At 59.7% G+C, this 20646-nt stretch overlaps 3 protein-coding genes across 4 annotated transcripts in view; 1 reads left to right on the top strand and 2 right to left on the bottom strand.

Moving 5' to 3' along the window:
• Nucleotides 1–107: 107 nt before the first annotated feature.
• TMEM198 (transmembrane protein 198) lies at nucleotides 108–5336 on the bottom strand. Of its 2 annotated transcripts, none has more exons than XM_027878639.1 (5): nucleotides 5298–5336; nucleotides 3073–3323; nucleotides 2393–2968; nucleotides 1952–2142; nucleotides 108–1488 (listed from the first exon to the last, which is right to left on the bottom strand). In XM_027878639.1, exons 2-5 carry the CDS (start codon nucleotides 3260–3262, stop codon nucleotides 1342–1344), a joined length of 1104 nt encoding a protein of 367 aa, XP_027734440.1. In that variant the 5' UTR covers nucleotides 3263–3323; nucleotides 5298–5336; the 3' UTR covers nucleotides 108–1341. The 2 variants fall into 2 exon arrangements, with proteins under 2 accessions (XP_027734440.1, XP_027734449.1); XM_027878648.1 differs by lacking the exon at nucleotides 5298–5336 and adding an exon at nucleotides 4499–4574.
• Nucleotides 5337–8242: 2906 nt separating this feature from the next.
• CHPF (chondroitin polymerizing factor) lies at nucleotides 8243–13340 on the top strand. The gene is made up of 4 exons (XM_027878675.1): nucleotides 8243–8577; nucleotides 9770–10334; nucleotides 10472–10654; nucleotides 11067–13340. Exons 1-4 carry the CDS (start codon nucleotides 8273–8275, stop codon nucleotides 12327–12329), a joined length of 2316 nt encoding a protein of 771 aa, XP_027734476.1. The 5' UTR covers nucleotides 8243–8272; the 3' UTR covers nucleotides 12330–13340.
• Nucleotides 13341–18437: 5097 nt separating this feature from the next.
• Nucleotides 18438–20646, bottom strand: part of ASIC4 (acid sensing ion channel subunit family member 4) — a 29178-nt gene continuing 26969 nt past the window's right edge. The window contains exon 10 of the mRNA XM_027878683.1: nucleotides 18438–20578. Within this exon, the coding sequence (XP_027734484.1) occupies nucleotides 20459–20578 (120 nt within the window). The 3' untranslated portion in view covers nucleotides 18438–20458. The remainder of the gene's footprint in view (nucleotides 20579–20646) is intronic.

Below are 20646 nucleotides of genomic sequence, written 5' to 3' on the forward strand. Positions count from 1 at the left end.
CCCTTAAGAGAAGGGGTGGTGGCACCACTCAGCGTCCCTGGGAGCCTGGCCCTTGGGGCCGCCCCTCACCCCTGCCCCCGGCGCAGCCCTTGGCCTCACACGCCAGACTCCGAAAGGCTCTTTACTGTGTGGCCGAGGCCTCAGCAGCATTTGGCACATTTACAAAAGAGACTGAAAAGGAGATGGCAGCGCGATGCTGCAGGAGAGGGGGTGCCTGGCAGAAACATGCAGTTCCTGGGGCAGCAGGGCCAGCTGGGCTGGGTTGTGGGGGCTCCCAAAGTAGGGGACTCCCTGGTCCAGTCTCACCACCATCCTGCCTGCCTGGCCATGGGGAAATCCTGGCTCACTCCATAATAAGTTAATACAAATCACAGCAAGAGAAATATATACAAGGCGTGAGCCTCTGCCCTCAGCAGTGCTCTGGACAGGGGCTCCTGCCCTGCCCTGCCCCAGGGCCCCCCCGGCCACTATAAAAATCCAGTCGCCAGCAAAACAGCGACGGTCTCTGACACTGCAGGGGTCCCCGCATCCCTGAGGCAGCCCAGCCTCCGCCCAAAGGCTGGAGCCAGTGTCCTGTCTCCCATCAAAACATTTTGCAAGGGATGCACCCCACCAGTGCAGCTCCCGCTGGACAGGCACCACTTGCCAGCACCACACTGGGAACCACCTGGCCCTGGCAGTCTCTGCCCCAGGACCACCCCGGTCCAGCTTGGGAAAAAGGGGAGTGGCAAGCTGCTCTGGGGTATAGGGAGGGTGACTAGGGCAGGGGGACCTTCTGAGGAGGCAGATTTTGGGAAATGTTGCCTGGGAGCTGCTCTTGGGGCCAGGGAGGGACAGGGCACACATGCTCAGGGGAGTCCCTGCGGGGAAAAGGGCTGTGGGACCTGCTCTTTGAGGAAGGGACATAGGGGACAGGCACTTGGGGAGTTGCTGGGTGGTGTGATGGGTTGGGGGCAGGCATGGGGAGCTGCTCTTGGGAAAGGGAGGCTCAAATATGGGGAGGGAAATGTTAGGATGCAGGATGAGCGTGCCCGGACCATAGGGTAACACGCAGCAGTAGGGGCTCAGGAACCCACCACCCCAGCAGAGCCACTCGCACTGCACGTCCATGGGTGCTGGTCCTTGGGCTGAGTCCCTGCTGAAAGGCTTCCCCAGCACCTCTGGATCTCATGGGCAGCTGGAGCTTGCCCAGACAAGTCCCACATGTCTCCAAGAAGGGTCTCCATCTGCAGCCCCCAGCTGCACGTGGCCACATGGGGCCAAAGACACAGCCCTGCCTGTCCCAGGGGTTCTGTCGGAGCAGGCTGGGGTGCTGGTGTTGCTCGAGGTCACAGGGTTGGCTTATACCCTCACAGCAGGGCCAGAGCCCGTGGTGAGGGGCACGGTGGAGCTGCAGTCATAGTCTAGGTCCACCACAGCGTGGGAGCTGGTGATGAGACTGTTCAGAGATGGTCCCGTCTGCCGCTCCCGGAAACTCTGGATGTAGCTCTGCTTGAGAGAGGGGGAACAGAGAGTGAGAGGGGCTCTGCTCCTGGCTCACTCCACCCCACTCCACCCTAAACTCTGCAGCAGCCCATCCCCTTTCCCCTGAAATAGCCCTGTGCAATCCCCAGCACTTGGGCCCTCCAGGGGCAGGCCAGAGGAGGGAGAGTCTCATGCCTTCCCTGGGCACACACTTCACACCTCGCCTACCACCTGTTTCTACTATGCCCACAGTGCTTCGGCCAGCAGTTTTCATTTGCTTGCAAAGCCTGAATTGCTCTGTGGTGGTGATGTTCTAGCTTAGCTCTTCCTGAGCTGCCCAGTCCCTGGGATGCCCCAGTCTCATCCCTTGAGGAGCTCAGATGTCAACTGAGGTGCCTGGACACCTTTCTGTGCCGCGGCCCACCCACATGGAGAAGGAAGGGCTGTGGAGTCTGGGGGAGATCTCTACCCTGGCTGTGGGACTCACGGGGGAGAGCACGTCCCCATCGAAGCGGCGCACAGGGTTGGGTTTGCGGCGGTAAGCAGGCTCTGGTGGGTGGGCCTTGTGCTGGTGGGGTGGTGGGTGGTGGGGTCTCCGCTTCTTCTTCTTCTCCTTTCGGTCTTCCCTCTGCTTGATGCGCATCAGCTGCACCCGGCGTTGCTGCCGGCTGATGATCACTGCGGAACAGAGGGACCTGTGAGGGAAAGGCCAGGGAGCACACCCAAATGGTCTCCCAAACCAGTGGCACTCAAACCAGTGCCAGCTTTGTGCACCCAAGCCTCCCTTTGAGTGCTGTGCTGCCAGAGAGTCCCAGAACCCATATCTGTCTGTGCAAACCAGGTGCTGGGAACCTCCACACCGGTTCCCCAGTGTCCCTGGCTCCTGCACTCACCCTGAGCATGCACATCTCCCCCAGTCCCCACACACCTTCTGTATGGGAGTAGCCCTCGCCTGTGACCTTCCACTGGACCAGGACACCCAGTGTGGTGAGGAGTGGCCAAACGCCCAGAATGACCCAGCTGTACCAGCACACGGGGCGAGCAGGGGCCACCTTGATGCGCTCGTAGATGTATTGCACCAGGAGGAAGAGCTCGATGAAGTAGTCGACGGTGACAGTCATGATGGCGCTCCCAAAGACGGCAGTGGAGAGGGTGGTGAAGAAGCGCTGCCACTGCAGGGTGAGGACAGCGAAGAGCATCCCCACACCCAGGAGAAGCGCAATGGGGATCCACACCGTTGGCGGGTGGTAGAATTGCTCCATCACCACCAGCGTGGCCACTGCCAGCAGCAGCCCCAGGAGCAGCCCCACCATGAAGAGGCCAACACTACGCACTAGCATGGTGACCAGCCCACACAGGACTCCAATGCCCAGCCCGATGCCCACTGAGGCCTCCACGCTCAGCTGTGTATCCAGCACCCTCTCCTTGTAGCACAGCATGAAGATGATGATGGAGCCGAACATCAGCCCTGTCAGGAACATGACGGCCTTGAAGCAGCGGTAGCCTATGGAGAGACCACCGCAGTCAGGGAGTGGATGGACAGCACCCCCAGCTCCCCCTGCCCTTCTCCCTGCTTGCCCCACCAGCTGCTGGGCTGGCCTGGCTCACCAAAGAAGCAGTAGATGATGCCAAAAAGGCAGCACATGGCACACACCACCGAGGGCACCACCTGGTAGCGATGCTCGATTTCCTGCTGGCAGCTGGGCTCCCACTCCTGGCCTGGCTCGTGCGGCAGCAGCTTGAACCGCAGCGTCTGCACAGTTGCAGTCATGGCTCTGGGGACTCCTGGGAGAGGCATCAAAATCTCCACTCCTGCCTCATGGCTTGCCGGCAGAACTGTGTCCCGGCAGCCACCCCACCTGGTGAGAGAGAGACAAGGGGAATGGAGACACCACTGGCATGTGCCCGGAAGCAATCCCACCACTCAGCGTTCAGCCACCAGAAATCCTGCTCTGTCCCCCCACTGTCTGCGTGGGAAGGGAGGGAATGGGGGAACAGGCTCATCGGTGGAGGTGCAGACTGTCACACAGCATGTGGCTGAAGGAATGCACTGTCCCCAGAGAACCTGCCCTGCACCTCCAGGAGCTTCGTGTTGTTTTATAATTTGTCTGTGTCTTCAATTTCCTGCCCATGGCTCTCCAGCACCCTTTTCCTGCTCGATTAACGGGAGACTTCCACAACCTGGTATTTTCTGCCTGTGAAGTAATTATGCTCAGTAATTAAGTCACCCCTCAGTCTTCTATTTTTATAGGCTTAACAGATTGAGCTCTTTAAGCTTGTACTCCAAGGCATTTTCTCCAATCCTCTAATCATATTTCTGGCTATTTTTCATCTCTGCTCCAGCTCCTAGTGTCCTTGTAAAAACAAATTGGGCCTCCACACTGGATACAGCCCTCCCATGCCAACCCATGGGACAGAGGGGCACCAGACCTAGATGTCCCTGCTCCTTACCCAAGGGCTCACTCCTAATGCTGCGGCTGTGCCAGGACGCTGAGAAAGCAGTTACTGGGCCCCCTGCAGTGCCTACACAGACGGAGGGGTCATAATCCCCTGCAACGGCTGATCCAGCTCCAGTTTAAACCTAATTACAGCGGCCGTCTGCCTGCTCCCACCTGGAGCCAGTTCCAGCATCCCTTTGCCCCTGTAGTCCCTTTAAAGGCTCAGTTGGTTTAGAATGGGTTTATTGTCACTAATTGTCCCCAGGCCAGCATCACTCCTTCCCAGTGCCAAGTTAAAGCAGCCAGTTCAGGACAGTTCACAAAAGCTACGCTCTGAGGAGCAGGGAAGAGGGCAGAGGCTGCAGTCATGGCTCCCTGTTGCCCAGCACCTCGCTGCTGCCCGGCCAGACTCCACTGGCATCTCTTCCCCTGCCACTGGCCTCTTCCCTCCCTCCGGCTGGGGAAGGAAACACCAGCTAGGGCAAATCCCCCTGGGGAAGCCAAGCACAGAGCCTAATCCCAAGAAAGCGGGCAGGCACAGAGCGGGCAGCCAAGCGCGGGGCCCCGGGGGGATGCTAAGCAGGATTGGACTTTACCCGCAGAGCCCAGGAGCGACGCGCTGGCCCTGGCGGGGCTGGGTGATGCTGTGTGGGGTTAGAGCAGGGCTCTGCCGCCCCAGGGGGCCGGGGATGGGGCATGGCACGGCTGGCTGGTCGGTGTGGGGACAGCATGGCTTGGCAGGGCTTGGCACGGCTCAGCGCGGCCGCTGGAGTGGTAGGAGGGCAACGAGGTGCTGCTCCGTGCCCCGAGCGCACGCCGGGCCGGTGCAGAGCTCGGGGCAGGGCCGCCCGGGAGGGTCGGTGCCGGCGGCGCGGCGGGCAGGGCTGCGGGCAGCGGCGCGGGCGGCCGGCGGCGCCCATTGGCGCGGGCACTGTTGCTAGGGGAGCCCAGCGCCTGCTCATTGGCGCCGGGACTTACCCACCTGCTGCCGCCCGCCCCGGGTCCCCCGGCCTCCTCGCCCCGCGGGGGAAGGGCGCAGCGGGAGCCGGGGACAGCGCCCGGGGCACGGCGCCGCTGCGGCGCCCCTCGGCCGGGCCCCACCGCACCCGCCGGGCCCGGGGCCGCCGAGGCGGGCGCGGCGTTGCCGAGCGACGGCCGCAAAGGCCGCCGGGGCGCGGGGACGCTCCGCCCCTCTCTTTGTTCGGGGTGGGGGTCCCGGGGGCCGCTCCGCCGGGCCGAGCCGCACGCCCATCCCGGGCTTCGCGCTCGCTCCGCCGCACGAGGGGAGGACCGGGAGCCGGGTGCCACAGCCCTTCCCCCGAGGGGTTCCGGCGCGTCCCCCGCCTTCCGGACCCCCACGTGCTGACCCCCCCGTGCCGCTCCGCCCGCTCCCACCTGCGCTCCCGGCGCGGCAGCGGAGGCGGCCCCGCGGCGCCCGGCGCTCCCGGCGCTCCCGGCGCTCCAGGCGCTCCCGGCCGCGGGCCCCGCGCATGGTGGCGGCGCGGCCGCCGCGCGGTGCTGAGCGGACAGCTCCGCTGACGTCACCGCTCCGTCACCGCGCGCCGGGGGCGGGGCCTCTGCGGTGGGCGGGGCGTGAGGTCGGGGCTGTGCGGTGGGGCGTGAAGTGGGGTGTGCGCGGGGTGTGATTTGGGGTGTGCGGTGGGGCGCGCATGGGCACGTGCACTCGTGTGTACATCGGGGTGTGCGTTGGGATGTGCCCTTGGGCGTGTATTTGGGTGTATAATGGGGTGTGCACTGGGGTGTGCATTTTGTACATTGGGGTTTGCACCGGAGTGTGCCCTGGGATGTGCTCTGGGCTGTGCACAGGCATGTGCACTGGGGTGTACATCAGGGAGTGTACATCATGGAGTGCCATGCCCTGTGCCATGGGGGGACTCAGTGCAAGGCCCCATGTGCAGCACAGTGCAGTGCGCTCTGTACCATGCCACACGTGCCATGTGCTGGGTGTACAGCGGCTGTGAGGGCTGTGGGCCCCTCAGGATGGTGTGTTGGGACAGAGTGGATTGAGGTGCAGAGGTGTGGATGCCAAAACTGCAGGATAACCTCGTGCCAGTTGTGCATGTGGCTGTGCAGTGTGCAAGGGGCTATGCTAGGGCCATGACAGTGTCTGCATTCTGATGGGGTAAATGTACATATCAGGGGCACCTAGAGCAGCTGCCCAAGCACCCCCCCACGAGTGGATGGGAGATACAGCCATGGCAAGCAGGTGTGGGGACACGGCACTCTGCAGATGCAGAGGTCTCTGGAGCTGGCACCTCCTGGCTGTGGTGCACGGGGACCCCCGGGAAATCCTGGCAGGGAGAAAGCTCTTGGCAGCAGCTGCCGTTCCCTGGCAGCCCCTTCCAAGCCCCATGCCAACACTGGAGAGACAAAGGCAGGAGCTGCAGCTGGTGGGGGGCTGAGAAGGGGCTACTGGAGGAACGGCGCTGCTGCCTGCTTGCCCCACAGGATCTCCTGAGGCCGGGCATGGGGACCCTGGGCTCAGCCACTGCCTAGGCAAGTCCTGGGGAGGAATGTGCTCTGACCACAGCTTCTTCTCCATGCAGGTTTCCCAGGCTAAATGTCTGAAAACTTCATTACTTTCTCTGATCTGTACTTCTGTCTAAATATCAACAGATCAAGAGGGTAATTTCAGAATGAAACCTCTCAACACTCATGTAAAATGATCTAGGTTTGTACAAGGTGGCTAAAGTTACATATTCCAACCCATAAAGGAAATCAAATACATCTATTTCTATCATGTTTCTCTGTGTACAGAAAACAGGCTCCTTTGTTTTTTATATGATCATGCCCAGTTTTTGACCTTTGTGCATGGAAAATCTCTGCTTAGTTCTGCATCTTTTGCCTTCCGGTATCTCCTCATCCCATTGCATTCTCTCTGTTTCTAGTTTTTATATGTTCTTCATTAAACTGCCGTCCACGTGACCGCCTTTGCTTTTTGCTTGTCTTGGCCTATTCAGGAGAAAAAAGGCCTATGAAAATGAGCCGAACTTGGATGACGATCTAGTATCTCAGGAGGGTGGGATGCTGCCAACCGCTTCCCGATGAAAACAGGCTGCTTTGTTTCAGAAAATGAAAGAGATCCTGGAGCAGAGTGGGCCCCCAGCTGCCCTCAGTGCCCTGCAGTGCTCTGTGGCTGCTGGTGCTCGAAAGGGCAGGTGGGCTGAGTTTCATGGGGAGGGTGGACTGGGTTCCCTACCAGCCAGAGCAAATCCAGAGGCATTTGAGAGTCTCAACGGCTGTGAAGCTGCCGGCAGTGAAGCCATAGGCTGGGAATGGGTGGAAAGACGAGATCCTCCTTCTTGTCCTTATTCAGTAATGCCAGGCATTGAGTGCCATGTAGGGCTGCCGTCTTTACAGCTTCTGGGTTGGATCATTCCTGTGCTGGAAGCTCCGTTTGCGCAGCGAACTCTGCTCCATGCTGGTTCCTCCAGCTCTGACTGCCCGGGGAGCTCTCTCTGGTGGCCGGTGCAACAGTGGCTATGTGCTGCAGACAGCTCGTAGTGGGATGGTGACCCGACCGAAGGAGCCCACTTTGGTGCAGTTTGACCACATGATTAGGGTCCCTGATGCTGGGATTTCCTGCAGTCTGCCTGTCCTCCGGGATAGTTTGCTGCTCTGCATCCAAGGGGCTTCCAGCTGGCACGCTGCTCTGTTGAAGCCAGACCCCCACCCCCCATCCACCCACAATCACTGGGCACCTCCTGGGGACTTCCAGGTAGAGCCCAGCGCCACCGCCCGCATCCTGTGGAAGACCCTCGGGCAGCGATTTGAGGAACGTTTCGCTTGAAGCCCACCATGAATTCACCAGCGGCGTGGTGTGGGCTGTCTCGGGGAGAGAACACACGGCCCCGCGGCGGCCACCCTTGCCTCGGGCACAAAGGGCCGGGGAAACGCGCCCTTAAGCCGGCTCAGAGGCCGGGTCCCCGGCGGACGCGCTTTCCGAACCGGAGGGCGCCCTGGGAGCGGGGGAGCTGCAGTGCTGCCTCGCAGTGCCGGGGGCGCACACGGCGGCAGGGCAGGGGCCAGTGCGCGGCACGGAGAGGGCACGGAGCGTCCCCGCCGCGCCGCCCCCCGGCCCACCCGGAGCCATTGGCGGTGCGGGAGATCCCGGCCGTACTCGAGGGGGGTCGCGGCTGCGCGGTCTCCCGGCAACCTGGGCCCACCCCCACACCGCCCCCGCCCTCCGATTGGCCGAGCGGCCGGGTGACGCGCCTCCTGCAGCGCGGCTCATTGGCCAGGGCGGGTGACGAGCGGCGGGGCGGGGCCAGCGGGTGACACGTCGGACGGCGGCGCCGCCAGCGGCCCCCGGAGCCGCCCCCGGTCCCGGTTGCGGTCCCGTCCCGGCCATGCGGCTGTCGCTGGTGCTGTCGGTGCTGCGGCCCGCCGGGCCCGTGGCCATTGGCGTCTCGCTGGGCTTCACCCTCAGCCTGCTTAGCGTCACCTGGGTGGAGGAACCCTGCGGGCCGCCGCCGCACCTCGCCACCCGCCCGCGCCCCGACGGCGGCCCCGCGCCGCCCCCCGGCCCCGCCAACGGCAACGCGGCGCGCAGGCCCAACGCCGTGCCCGCCGCGCTGGGCGCCGACAGCTGGGAGCCTCGCGTCGTGCCCTACCGCCCGCCCAGCCCCGGCAGGGCCGCCAAGAAGGCTGTCAGGTGCGGGGGGGCCGGGCCGGGCTGGGGGAGCTGGGCCACACTGGGGGCGGGCGGCCGCCGCTCCCCGGGCTTTAGCTGGGGGTACCTGCGGCCGAGCTCGGGGTGCCCGGGTGTCGGCGTGTGCCTACCGGGCCGCGGCTGGGGAGCTTTACAGGAGGCCCTTGTTCCTCCCTGCAGCCACCTAGGATTTCTCTCGCTGCAAGCGCCCTCTGCCCCCTCCCTTCTCCTTGCCCCCAGCAGGCACCCGGAAGAGCCTCCTACCCACGCTGCTGCCTGCTGTGCGGGGGTTGCCCTCTGTGCAAAGGTTCCCGCTGTGGGAAGGCTGCCTGCTGCAGCACGTGCTGCTGGGCACCCTGCCATGGTCCCCTCCTGCCTGAGCAGGGACCCCTCCCGTGGTAGCTTGTCCCCACCCGGCGCTGCAAACTCCAGCCTGCTCCAGAGCTGCAGCCCCGTCTCAGTGTCCCCTCGATGACAGGGGGCAGGCAGTGAAAGAGCCTCCTTGTCCTGGCGAGGTGGTGGGCGGATGAAGGGGGCTGAATGGGGCCAGTGTGTACCAGGCAGCGGCTGGGGGATGGGATGGGGGGAGTCGCTTCCTGCTGCTGCACTAGGCTGGGAGAATTAAACCTGAAAGTCATTGTGAGTGTGACACCTGGGGGCCGTGGTGGGGAGTGGGACACAACAAGCCCCTTGCTGGCTTCAGCCACCTGTGTGGGCCCTGACTTCCCCAGGGAGGGCAGCAAGGACTCTCCTGCCTGCCTGTTGTAGAGTAGTATGTCTGTCAAGGGCAGCAGGAAGCTACTTCCCTCTTTGCCTCTCCTGGCTAGGGCTGGCCTCATAGTCTGAGTGCCTGGCAGGTCATGTCCCTGCTAGGCCTAGAGTGTGCAGCCCTGTTTCATGCTCTTAGCTGTTTTCAGCCTTTTGGGAGCCTCTGTTTTAAGCTGGACTAGCCAGCTCATGGGAAGAGAGGGTCCTCCATGGTCTCAAGTTAATGGGGGACCTCAGCAAAGTGTTCTGCTGTGCCTCTGGTATAGTGGCAGCTGGTGATGCTGGGGCGATGTCTTGTGTGCGTGGTTGAAACCTGGGAGCAGTTCCTGCAGAGGAACTGAGGTTGGTGCCATTGGTTGCAGCGGGGAGGGTGCAGGCTGAGGTGGGATGCAGTGCCCTGGAGCCAGACATTGTCCTCTTCCTGCAGGACCCGGTACATCAGCACAGAGCTGGGGATGCGGCAGCGGCTCTTCGTGGGTGTGCTGACCTCCAAGAACACACTGAACACGCTGGGGGTGGCTGTGAACCGCACTCTGGCCCACCGCCTGGAGCGCCTGGTGTACTTCACGGGCACACGGGGCCGCAAGGTGCCCCACGGCATGGCGGTGGTGACACACAGTGACGAGCGGCCCATCTGGAACATGTACCAGACTATCAGATACCTTCTGGACCACTACGTGAATGACTTCGACTGGTTCTTCCTGGTGCAGGATGATACCTACACAGAGGCACACCGCATCAGCCGCCTGGTTGCCCACCTCAGCATCGACACCCACCTCTACCTGGGCCGTCCCGAGGAGTTCATTGGTGGGGACACTGAGGGACGCTACTGCTACGGAGGGTTTGGCTACCTGCTGTCCCGCAGCCTCCTCCTGCTCCTGCAGCAGCACCTGGAGAGCTGCCGCAATGACATCCTCAGCGCCCGGCCTGACGAGTGGCTGGGCCGCTGCATCATTGACTACACAGGTGTCAGCTGTGCTGAGGAACATGAGGTAGGTCCTGCAGCAGAGATGTCCTGGGAGGACTAGCCCTTTCAGCGTGATATCCTTTGAGCTTGCTGTGCGGGCATCTGTTGGGGTGGGAGTGCAGGCTGGGGCTGGCTGTGACCTGTCTCTCCTGACTGGCGCAGGGTCTGCATTACCACTATTTTGAGCTGGGGAAGAACGTGGACCCTGAGCGGGAGACTGATCTCCGTTTCCAGAGCGCCTTCACTGTCCACCCCGTGCTGGATCCCCTCCAGATGTACCGGCTGCACAAGTACTTTGCACAGGTGGAGCTTGAGAGGACCTACGAGGAGATCCAGCAGCTCCAGGTGAGACTGCTTGGCTTGGAGTGTCTTGGTTCCATCTCTCATCCCTGTGGGCTTTCTGGTTGCTCTGTAAGCTTCTCACCTGATGCTGCTGTGGGACACGATCAGTTGAGCCCATGTGGCTACAGAGGCAGTACTGCTGGAGAGCAGCTTTGGACCTAGATAGGTCCTGGAGATATGGTGGTTGTTCAGGGTGATGAGGCAAACAGGGTACAGAAGTCTGTCAGCAAAGGCTAGGTAGGGTGGGAGAGCAAACCTGCTGGATGGGAATCAGGCTGAAGGCAGAGTTGTTCTGACACTGCTCTTTGAGCCAGCTCTGGCAGATCTCTGAGTATCAGGAGTCATCTTGGCTGCTGCCAGAGCTTGAAGACCCACTTGTGCCTTGGCTCTCACTCCTCAATCTCTCCTCTTGCAGTTGGAAATCCAGAATGCCAGCAGCCTGTCTGCTGATGGGGACCACAGTGCCACGTGGCCCATCGGCATCCCACCGCCATTCCAGCCCAAAACCCGGTTTGAGGTGCTGCGCTGGGACTACTTTACTGAGGAGCAGGTCTATGCCTGTGTGGATGGCTCCCCCAAGTGTGAGCTGCGTGGTGCGGATCTGGCGGATGTAGCTGACGTGGTGGCCACGGCCATGGAGGAGCTGAACCGCAAGTACCAGCCGGTGCTCCGTGTCCGCAAGCAGCAGCTGGTGAACGGGTACCGGCGCTTCGACCCCACACGGGGCATGGAGTACACGCTGGACCTTCAGGTGGAGGTGGTCACCCAGAAGGGGCACAGCCGCTCTGTCACAAAACGCGTGCACCTGGTGCGGCCCCTCAGCGAGGTGGAGATCATCCCCATGCCGTATGTGACAGAGGCCAGCCGCATCAATGTCATCCTGCCGCTGACGGCCCATGACCGGGACTATGCTGCTCGCTTCTTGGAGGCTTATGCGGCAGCCGCTTTTGAGAGCAGTGAGAATGCAGTGCTTACCTTCCTCTTCATCTATGACCCCTTTGAGGCCCAGCAGGTCACCCAAAATGACATCTTTGCCTCTGTGAAGGCCCAGATCACTGAGTACGAGCGTAAATATGCGGAGGTAAGGATCCCGTGGATCAGTGTTAAGACAGATGCACCCTCCCAAATCAAGGTCATGGACATTATCTCCAAGAAGCATCCCGTGGACACACTTTTCTTTGTGGCCGGTGTGGGGACGGAGGTCACCATTGACTTCCTGAACCGCTGCCGGATGAACACCATAAACAACTGGCAGGTCTTCTTCCCCATCCACTTCCAGGGCTACAACCCAGCCATTGCTTACCACAACCAGGTGCCACCTACCACACTGGACCTGCTGCGGGACATGGGGCGGTTCGACCGCGACGTCTTCCACGAAGCCTGCTTCTATAACGCCGACTACATGGCAGCACGCACTCGCATGGCAGGTGACGTGCAGGAGAATGAGGACATCCTGGAAACTCTGGACATCTACGACATGTTCATCAAGTACTCCAATCTCCATGTCTTCCGGGCTGTGGAGCCCGCCCTGCTGCAGCACTATCGGCACCAGGCCTGCAACCCTCGGCTCAGCGAGGAGATCTACCACCGCTGTGTGCAGAGCAGCCTGGAGGGCGTAGGCTCTCGCTCTCAGCTGGCCATGGTGCTTTTCGAGCAGGAGCAGGGGAACAGCACCTGAACTCTGGGGTGCAGAGGGGCTGGCCCTGCCATGCCATGCCTGCCTGCTCACCCCACCTCTTCTGCTGCCCAAATCTGTCTTCCTTCTCCCAGCGGCTGCAGGGATTGCTGGTACCCAACCTCATGACTTGCCCTGCTGGGGCTGCCTGGACTGGGGTTTGCCAGCCCAGGGTGCCTGGGTCTTTCTTGAGTGGCCATGGCTATGCAGACCCCGGGGCAAGAAGGGGGCAGAGTCACTGAGCTGCAAGCTGGAATGCCTGACTCGCCATCCCAGAACTGCTGGCTGCTGGCCCCATCCCTCTGTCCTGTCCCTGCTCCTCAGCACAGGGGAGATGGGCTGCCCTGTCCCTTGCTGTCCCCCCTTGACTAGGGGAACATAGAGCCCAAGGTTCCCTTGCTGGAGGGCCATGACTGCCACAGGGCCTGGAGCGATCCCTCGTGGTTCCCCCAGTGCCCTGGGACAAGCCTGTGCCCTTCGCTCCTTTGGTTCACTGGGCTGGTTGTGCAGAGAGGGCCATGTCCTTGGGCCTGCCACAGGCTTGGACAGTGGGATGGGGCATTGTCCCACCCCAAAAGAGCAAGAAGGAGGTTGGTTTTGGGGTTTTGCCACTTGGCAGTGAGCTGGAGCGCTCCTGGCTGTTTGGGGTGTGGGGGACTTGACCCCTGGGGCCGATGGGCACAAGGGTTGCTGGAGGGGATCCTGCCGTATTCACGTACCGTGAACTGCTCCCCATGGGAACCGTGACCCAGGCCGCTTTGGCCTTCGCAGTATTGATAGGACGTCGGAGGTCACAGCCCTCAGACGAGAACCTCCTGACAGAGGTGGGATCCCTCCCCAGTGTGGGGGTCAAGGGACATGGTGCTCGACACTGGTGGGTATGGCAGAGGGCTTGGCTGTGCATCTCCTAAGGAGAAAGCGACTGAGGAGCCACTCTCTGCTCCTGGTTTGTATTTAATAGGGGAAAAGGAGGGGAAATGGGTTGCATTTACACTAATAAAATGGAGAGATGAACTAGTGAGTCTGGCCGATTCTTGAGAACCTCTGGCTGTTCCCCTGCAGGTCTGTGGTGGTAGGTGCTGGCTGTTCCTACAAACTGTGGGTGCAGCACAGGCGTGCTGCTTTCTCCAAGCACCTGCAAACATCCTCTACCTGAGCTGGGAGATGACTGCCTCTTCTTAAGGAGACTGCAGGAGCCCATTTTCTTATGGACAGTGTGGCAGATGCTGGGCCAAGCAGACATTTGGAAGTATGTGCTGGAAACCCCAAAGTCATGCACCTCTTCTGAAACCCATGGTCCCTCGGGCTGTCCTGCTGTAACTACCTGCTACCAGTCACTGGTGATGCAGCAGGATGCTGAGCCCCTTGGCATGAAAAGTCCTTTGTCTGCCCTGTCTTTCCTGTTGCTGTAAACTTGTGGTCTCACTGACCAGTCCTCAGCCCAGTCTGTGCATGGAGAAGCACTGGTGAGGGGCTGGTGCAGGTGAGTCTCCTCCTGCATGTGCTCTCTCCATAACAGTCTTTGTGGTCTGTGTGTGAGTAATGTGGGACCCTTGGCCCCTGTCAGAGCAGAGGTTGGCTGCCTAAGTAGGGTGAATTCTGCCTTCCAGCATCTGGGATCAGTTCTGAAGGAAACTCCCAGGCCAGGCCTCGACCTGCCCTTCCTGCATTGCTGTCACTTTTTTGGGGGCTGTTTTACATCTCAGGCTTCTCAGCAGCTTGTGGTTTCCAGTTCTGAGTTGGGCAGAGCAGTGTCGTCCTGCCCTGGACTGTTTCACCCCCTACAGCTCCTATTTTCATTACAAGGAATGGGGAGTGTGTCCCCTGCCCATGCTGCCTGCTGCAGGCATGATTTTCATGACTCCGTGTGCTCTTCCCACCAGCCCTGTACTCATAATGTTTTACTGGTTCACGAAACACGTATCAAAGAGACATCCCCAGGAATACGAACTGAACCTACTCACTGTTACTTTGCAAGGCTGTTAGTGCTCAGTGAAACTCATGGAGAGCCTCTGGGCTGTGTGACATGCCTTTCCCAAGGATACCTCATTCATCTATTCCTGCTCCAATCTCCATATCCACGGTGTAGGAGTGTATATATTTAAATATAATTTTATTACATTTCAGACAGTAGCCGTTAGCTTGTTCTGAGTATTTCTATTTTTGATCTTCCCTGAGCACATCCTTAATTCCCTTTAAATGGAAATCTGGGACAGAGGGAGCGAGGCAGATGCAGATGTGTTACAGATACATTTCTCCTCTGAAAAGCAGACCCAGGAGTCAGATGTGATTAGGCATAAGAGGAGTATCCAAATGCTAATAAAGCAAACCGGCTTCAAATTGAGTTGGCTGGAAAAGAAACCCAGAATTGTCATTTGATTATCACAAGACTGTCTAGATAAAGTTGATCTTGCTTCCTTATTGCTGTTTGCCCAGACTGAGTTAGAGGTATTTGCATACTCTGCACTATCAGTATCAGCGGAGCCTTCCTGCTCTGACATATGTATGAGCAAATGACAGTGCTCGTTGCACTCCCAACACTGTAACTGCTCCCTTTTCAAAGGAGCTGGCAGGGTTTGAAGCTGTTTTAGTGTTTGCCAGGTTATTTTTAGCATCAAAACATGACAAAACCCTGGAGAAGGATGTGCAAAGCTTGGGGAAGGGGTTTGGTGATGGGAGCGAGCTGACCGCTGGCTGTGTAGTAAGTGGGCTCACTGCGCCATGGCAGAGACCTGTGATGATGGGGACCTACCTGGGCACAACTGCACTGTGCCCCCATCCTGCCCTCACAGGGCTGGCAGGGAAAGACAGGGCACCAGAGATGGTGACAACCTTTGAAAGTGTCAGGAGGAGGAGTCCTGTGTGCTGACATGAGTGGCTGAGCATGCAGGAACATTCTGTGATCCCTGCCAGGTTTGTCTGGTACTTCCATACAACATGTGGGCTTTTGCACTGACACAGTTCCCGAGGCAGGGCAGCGAAAGGACAATTTTCCCAATGGGATGGGAGAAAACACATCTCCTACCTTGTAGACTTTTGCTTCCCTTGAGGACACCTTTTGAGTGTTATTGGCTCATCACGCCATCAAGAAGGGCAAAGCAAGTTCCTCTTGGAAAGTTTTTCAGAAGAATGAGTGAAGGGCTGGTCCAGAGCAGAGCACTCTGAAGCATGAGAGGGGCTGTCTGGGTGCACTGGGGCTGGGCAGGAACCTACCTCCCCTCCTGCTTCCCCTTTCCTTTCTGCTCTGTGGCAAGGAAAGGGACTCAAACTAGGGAAACCACAAGATGCTACTGTGCTATTCTCGCTACCACCCCCTCCCTCCCAACATCGCCACCCCCTCCCTCCCCCCAGTTTGTTCCTCTGTGCCTCTCTGCAAACACAGCAATGAGCCTGTGAGCAGAGAAGGCAAAACCTGCTACTCTAACCCTGCTTGGGTCACTTCAGGCTGTGCTAAACCCTATGGAAGAGCTGCTTCAGCCCCGGCAGTGTTAATCAGTTCGATGGCTGACCTTTGGGAGGAAGTGGGAAGTGCGACCGTGCCAGGAGAGGGCTGGAGGGCAAGGGGAGGTGCAGCACCCTTTAGTCCCTGTGCTTTCGTTTGGAAGGGGCCAGTGGTGCCTCGCTGCCTGTCCCGCAGGAGCAGCTCTGCCAACCACAGGGCGGAACCCAGCTCCAGCAAGCGTTTTCTCCTGTCCGCAAGTGAAGGTAGGAGAGGCTGCTCTGCTTGAGGAGGAGCAGACAGGGAGATGCCAGACTGTGCCTGTACCAAATCCCTTGCGTCACAGCCCAATGCGCTGCCGATCTGCTCCGAAAGGTATGAGGGGCTTTGATCTGGGCCAAAGCTCAGGGAAATCAGAGCCTTGATGAAGAAGAGCTGTTAACTGCAAGTGCAGGCAGAGCTGCTGCTGATGTATGCCTGCCTGCGGGGGTTTCCCTGCTCAGGGCGTCAGCATACCTGGCGATGCCGTCTGGGGACAAACAGTCCTGGCAGTGGCAGAATGCCGAAGCCTGAAACTCTGGGGCTTGGGGAAAGGACAAGCAGCTTGCTTGCATTTTGATTTTAACTGCCTTATTTTTTCCAACCTGCTTGTCCACTGTCCTGGGCTGAGTGCTGGAAAGTGAGGGCTATGTGTCCCCCGCCTGGCCCCACTGATGGGCACCACCAGTCCATTTTTCCAGCAAGCAGGTCATGGGCAAATGACCAGGAGCAAAGCAACAAACTTGGCATGTGTATGTCATCTAGAGGTGCTGAGGGTCACTCGTTTCTCCAGGTGTTGCCTGTCACCACCAGCATGTCCAGGCAGGAGATGCTTGGGGAGGAGGTGTCAGCAGTGATGCCACATGTCCCATTATGTTTCAGGGCTTAATTCCAACTCTCTGCTCCCAAGGTGGATGGTTTTCTTTTCTTTGAAATGCAGCTTTTCCACAGGAACAGCTGTAATTATTGTTTGTGGCAGTGGAGGCACGTTGGGAAGTGCCCAAGGAGATACCCACTCCCTTTTGGTGCCCCCTCCCTGGGGATTGGCACCGCAGGAGCTGTGTCTGCTGGGGTTGTTGCCTCTATAGCGACAGGAGCTGTCGCCAGCACAGCCGGTCCTGCTGCGATCAGGTACTTGGCATTTGTCCAGAGTGCTGCGCTCATTAAAATTAAGGGCCTGTTTCACTACAGTGAGTCCCCTTCTAATTATGCCTCATCTATTTCATGTGGCTCATTACAGGTGTTTCAAGCAGTGCTGGGTTCGGTGAGCCCCAGGTGGCAGTGTCTCCATCTCTGGGGAGGACCAAACCTCTGGTGGTTGTGCAGCAGGGTCAGTGTGGGAGGAGACACCCAGAGGCCACAGCCCTGGAGTTTGGGACTGGCCCTGGGGTGCTAAACCTGAGTTGTCCCATTGGCCTTCCTCAGCCTAGCGCAATCTGCACTGGGACATGAGGCACGGCAGAGGTAGGGGGAGATGTTGGGTTCACCTCACCTGCCTGCTCTGTTTGGAGAGGTGGGACTACAGGAAGTGTCACCTCCAGATGGCACCTGGAAGTTGTCACATTAAAGAACAGGGGTGCTGAGAGCAACAAAGAAAAATATATGTCATATCTTCTCTAGATCACCACTACAGTGCTGCTGGGACCTGTCCTGAGGCCACTTTGCTGGCATAGAAGCCAGGTTGGGCCATGAATGAAGCTCAGCATTTCCTTCAGCCATGCTTCACTCCTGTGCATGGTGCTGAAGGAGCTGGAGGACATGCTGAGGAGGAACCTTGTGGGTTCAACACGCAATCCTGTTCTCCTTCTTGCTCAGCTCCTCTGACATGTCTTCACTGTGGAGCAGGAGGCAGCATGAGGTCCCAGTCATGGCCGTGGTGTGGATAAAGGTGGCTGGGTGATGGGGCATCCTGGAGGGGTAGATGGGTCAGAATTTGGTGCCAGGGGTAACATCGTCCCGTAGGGGATGATCCTCTTACTTGGTGATGAAAAGATGCGGAGGATGAAGGTATTTCTCTGACTTTCCCTTTAGCACCCAGTGCTTTAGCACTTAATGCTCCTCTTGCAGGACATGGTGTGAGCTGTGGGATGGGAGTCCTATGCACCAGCTGCAACCAGTTAACCCAAGCATCTTCAGCCCTCACCGGTTTAGAGGGAAACCTATGATGCCTGGTGCTGGCAGTCTGCACCATGAGGTCAGCTTCTGTTTACTATTTTGTCCCCTCTCCCTGTGCTACAGGGTAGCTGGGGCAGATGGAGAAAAGTCTGGAGAAAGCAGAAGATGGAGGAGCACCTCTTCCAGGGAAAGCCCTAGACTGCCCCAGCAGGGCTCCCCTTCACTCCCACCCATTCTCTGCTTCCCTCATTTCAGTTTCACCCTTCACTCTTCTCCCACGGCTCCCGAAGTGTCCTGCTGGAAGTCCCACTGTGGGACAGGCTTTCTGTGGACAGGGGAGCAGAGATGCTCACCTGCCTGTGATTTGTTGTGCTGGCTCTTACAGAGCCCAGCACGTGGGTGCAGGGCTGTAAAGTGCTCCCTGGGTCCCAGCACCACCATGTCCCCCTTGGGGTGGTGGCTCCCCCACCTCTCTTCCCCCCCAGCCCTAGTAGGCATCTCCAGACCTACTTGTGCCTCTTTATTAGGGAGCATTTGTACATTTATAAAACAGTGATGCACATCTCTCACGTTTACCATCACGAGGGCGTTCGCGCCGGCCCTCCCGCCATGGTGCCCGTGCCCACCCCACTCGGGGCTTGCTGCTCTGGCTGGCAGGGAGGGAGCCACATCCTGCACCCCCTGCTTGCTGCAGGAGACCTTGGTGTAAGGCTGGTTGGCATGGCCGTGGCACATCCCTGGGCTAATGTGTGGCACCCCTCTGGGGACACCCCTACTAGCAGGTTGGTGTACGGGGACCCCATGGGAGCTGGCACGGGGTGCTCTGGAGGGGCTTCCTGGGGAGCACCAGTGTGCCTGCCCTGCTGGGAGGCTTGCTGTATGTCCCCCCATGCAGGGGGACATGGTACACCATGCAGCTGGGTGCTTGCACCGACAGGAAACATGTTTACACGAGTGCATATTTTGGGGGGTTGTTGGGCCACGCATACCCAGAGCCAGGGCTGTTGGGCACATCACCAGGCTGGTGCTCTGGTTCCTGCCCTGCATATCGCATGTGTAGTGCCTTGAGGGCTTCAAGGATGATGGCTCCTCCTGTATCTATGGCTTTGGGCACAGCGTGGCATGGCCGTGTTCCATCTGTGGGCACCAGGGATGGGTACCAAACCAACAGGGCGAGGAGCTGCCTGGCTGAACCCCAACCTTGCCCAGAGATCCCAAATTCCTGCCCTGGGGTCCCCCTCTGCCGAGTGTGTGTGTTGAGGGGGGCTTTGCCAGCTTGCCCCCCCTCCTGAGATATTTTGGGGCAGTTTGCCCTGCGCTGGTGTCTGCTACAGTGGAGGGGGCGGAGGCAGTGTCTGACAGGACAGGGGGAGTGCTGTGAGTCCTGATGTGGATCCTGTCATTGATCCCGCCATCTCAGGGCAGGCAGGAGGACTGTGGGTGCCGGTTCTGGCCAGGGCTCCGTCCAGCAGGTTGGACTGTGGCTGTCCGGGTGGTGCTCGGCACAGAGCACCCTCCTAACTGTGTACAGTCTGGGGGAGGCACAGCAGGTGCTCAGCACCTGGGAGTGGGAGCGTGGTAAGGGGTACGTGCATGGTGCAGAAGAGCAACGACAGGCAGGGGAGCCGGGGCAGGACCCGCCGCGCTTCCTGGGCTGTGCCGGGCAGCTGCACCAAGGGATGAGCCACTTTGGGCAATACCTGGGCAAGGAGAGGATGGGTTCACAATGGATTGAGGCAGGAGATGGGGGAGGCAGCAGGTTTGTGGAGCTGAAATGACTGGGGACTACTGGAGACCAACACTGGAGTGGCACAGGGAGTCACAGTGCAGGGGTCTGGCTGGGAACAGTGATATGGGGCTTGCAGCCCTGGCAGGCTGCAGAAAGTTGGGGAAGGGCAGGCAGATGTTTGGAAGGGTGTCACAGTGGTGGTGGTGCCAGGGGTCAGGGTGGTGCCATGCAGGTGTGGCTGCAGTTGGGGTGTCCCTGGACTGGCTGTGGGGGCTGTGCTGCTCAGAGAGCTTCCCTGCAACACTGCCCTGCCATGCAGCAGGAAGGCAGGGAGGTGGTCCCTGGGCAGGGGGAAGCTGTTCCAGGCATGTCTCTCTCCTGGGGGGAACCATGCAGGGCAGAGACCACCACTCAGGAGGGATCAGCAGGGGAGGGCTTGGAGGGGCTCACAGGAACCTCAGCTTACCCTCTTCATGGTCTGTAGTGCCAGGTCCCCTCTGGCCCACCACCTGCTGCTCCCCCAAAATCCTTGGCATGCCCATCCCCCTCCATGCCATGTGCTTGAGACTGGGCTGAGCCCAGGTGCTAGGGGCAAGCAGAGGGGACAGGCAGAAGGACCAGGGGGCTGCTCCAGTGCCAGTGCCAAGGCATCTCCAGTGGCATCACTGGGGGCGCATAATGTGGCTGGTCCTGGCAGTGGGGTGGGGGAGGTGGGGGCCTGAGCCCACCACACCCAGTGCCGCAGTCCCTCTCCATGAGAACGGGGGGGAGGGGGATTGGCAGGGGGCTGCCCCCTAACCCCAATCTTGCCTAGCAGGCAAAGTCCTCGAAGACACCCTGATGAGGGTAGTGGTGGCGGTGGTGGTGGTTGGGCAGGATGCCTGCATTGTAGGTGCCCTCCACATGCCGGCCGAGCGTCTCACAGGGGCTCTGCAGGGATGGCAGTCAGTGAGGTGAGCGTAGACTCTATGCACCCTGCTCACCCCCCAGTCCCTCCA

The sequence above is a fragment of the Empidonax traillii genome, unplaced genomic scaffold (genome assembly GCF_003031625.1).
Source record: "Empidonax traillii isolate 1590-97213 ecotype Southwest subspecies unplaced genomic scaffold, ASM303162v1 scaffold5:size3517227, whole genome shotgun sequence".
In the NCBI taxonomy this organism is placed as follows: Eukaryota; Metazoa; Chordata; class Aves; order Passeriformes; family Tyrannidae; genus Empidonax; species Empidonax traillii.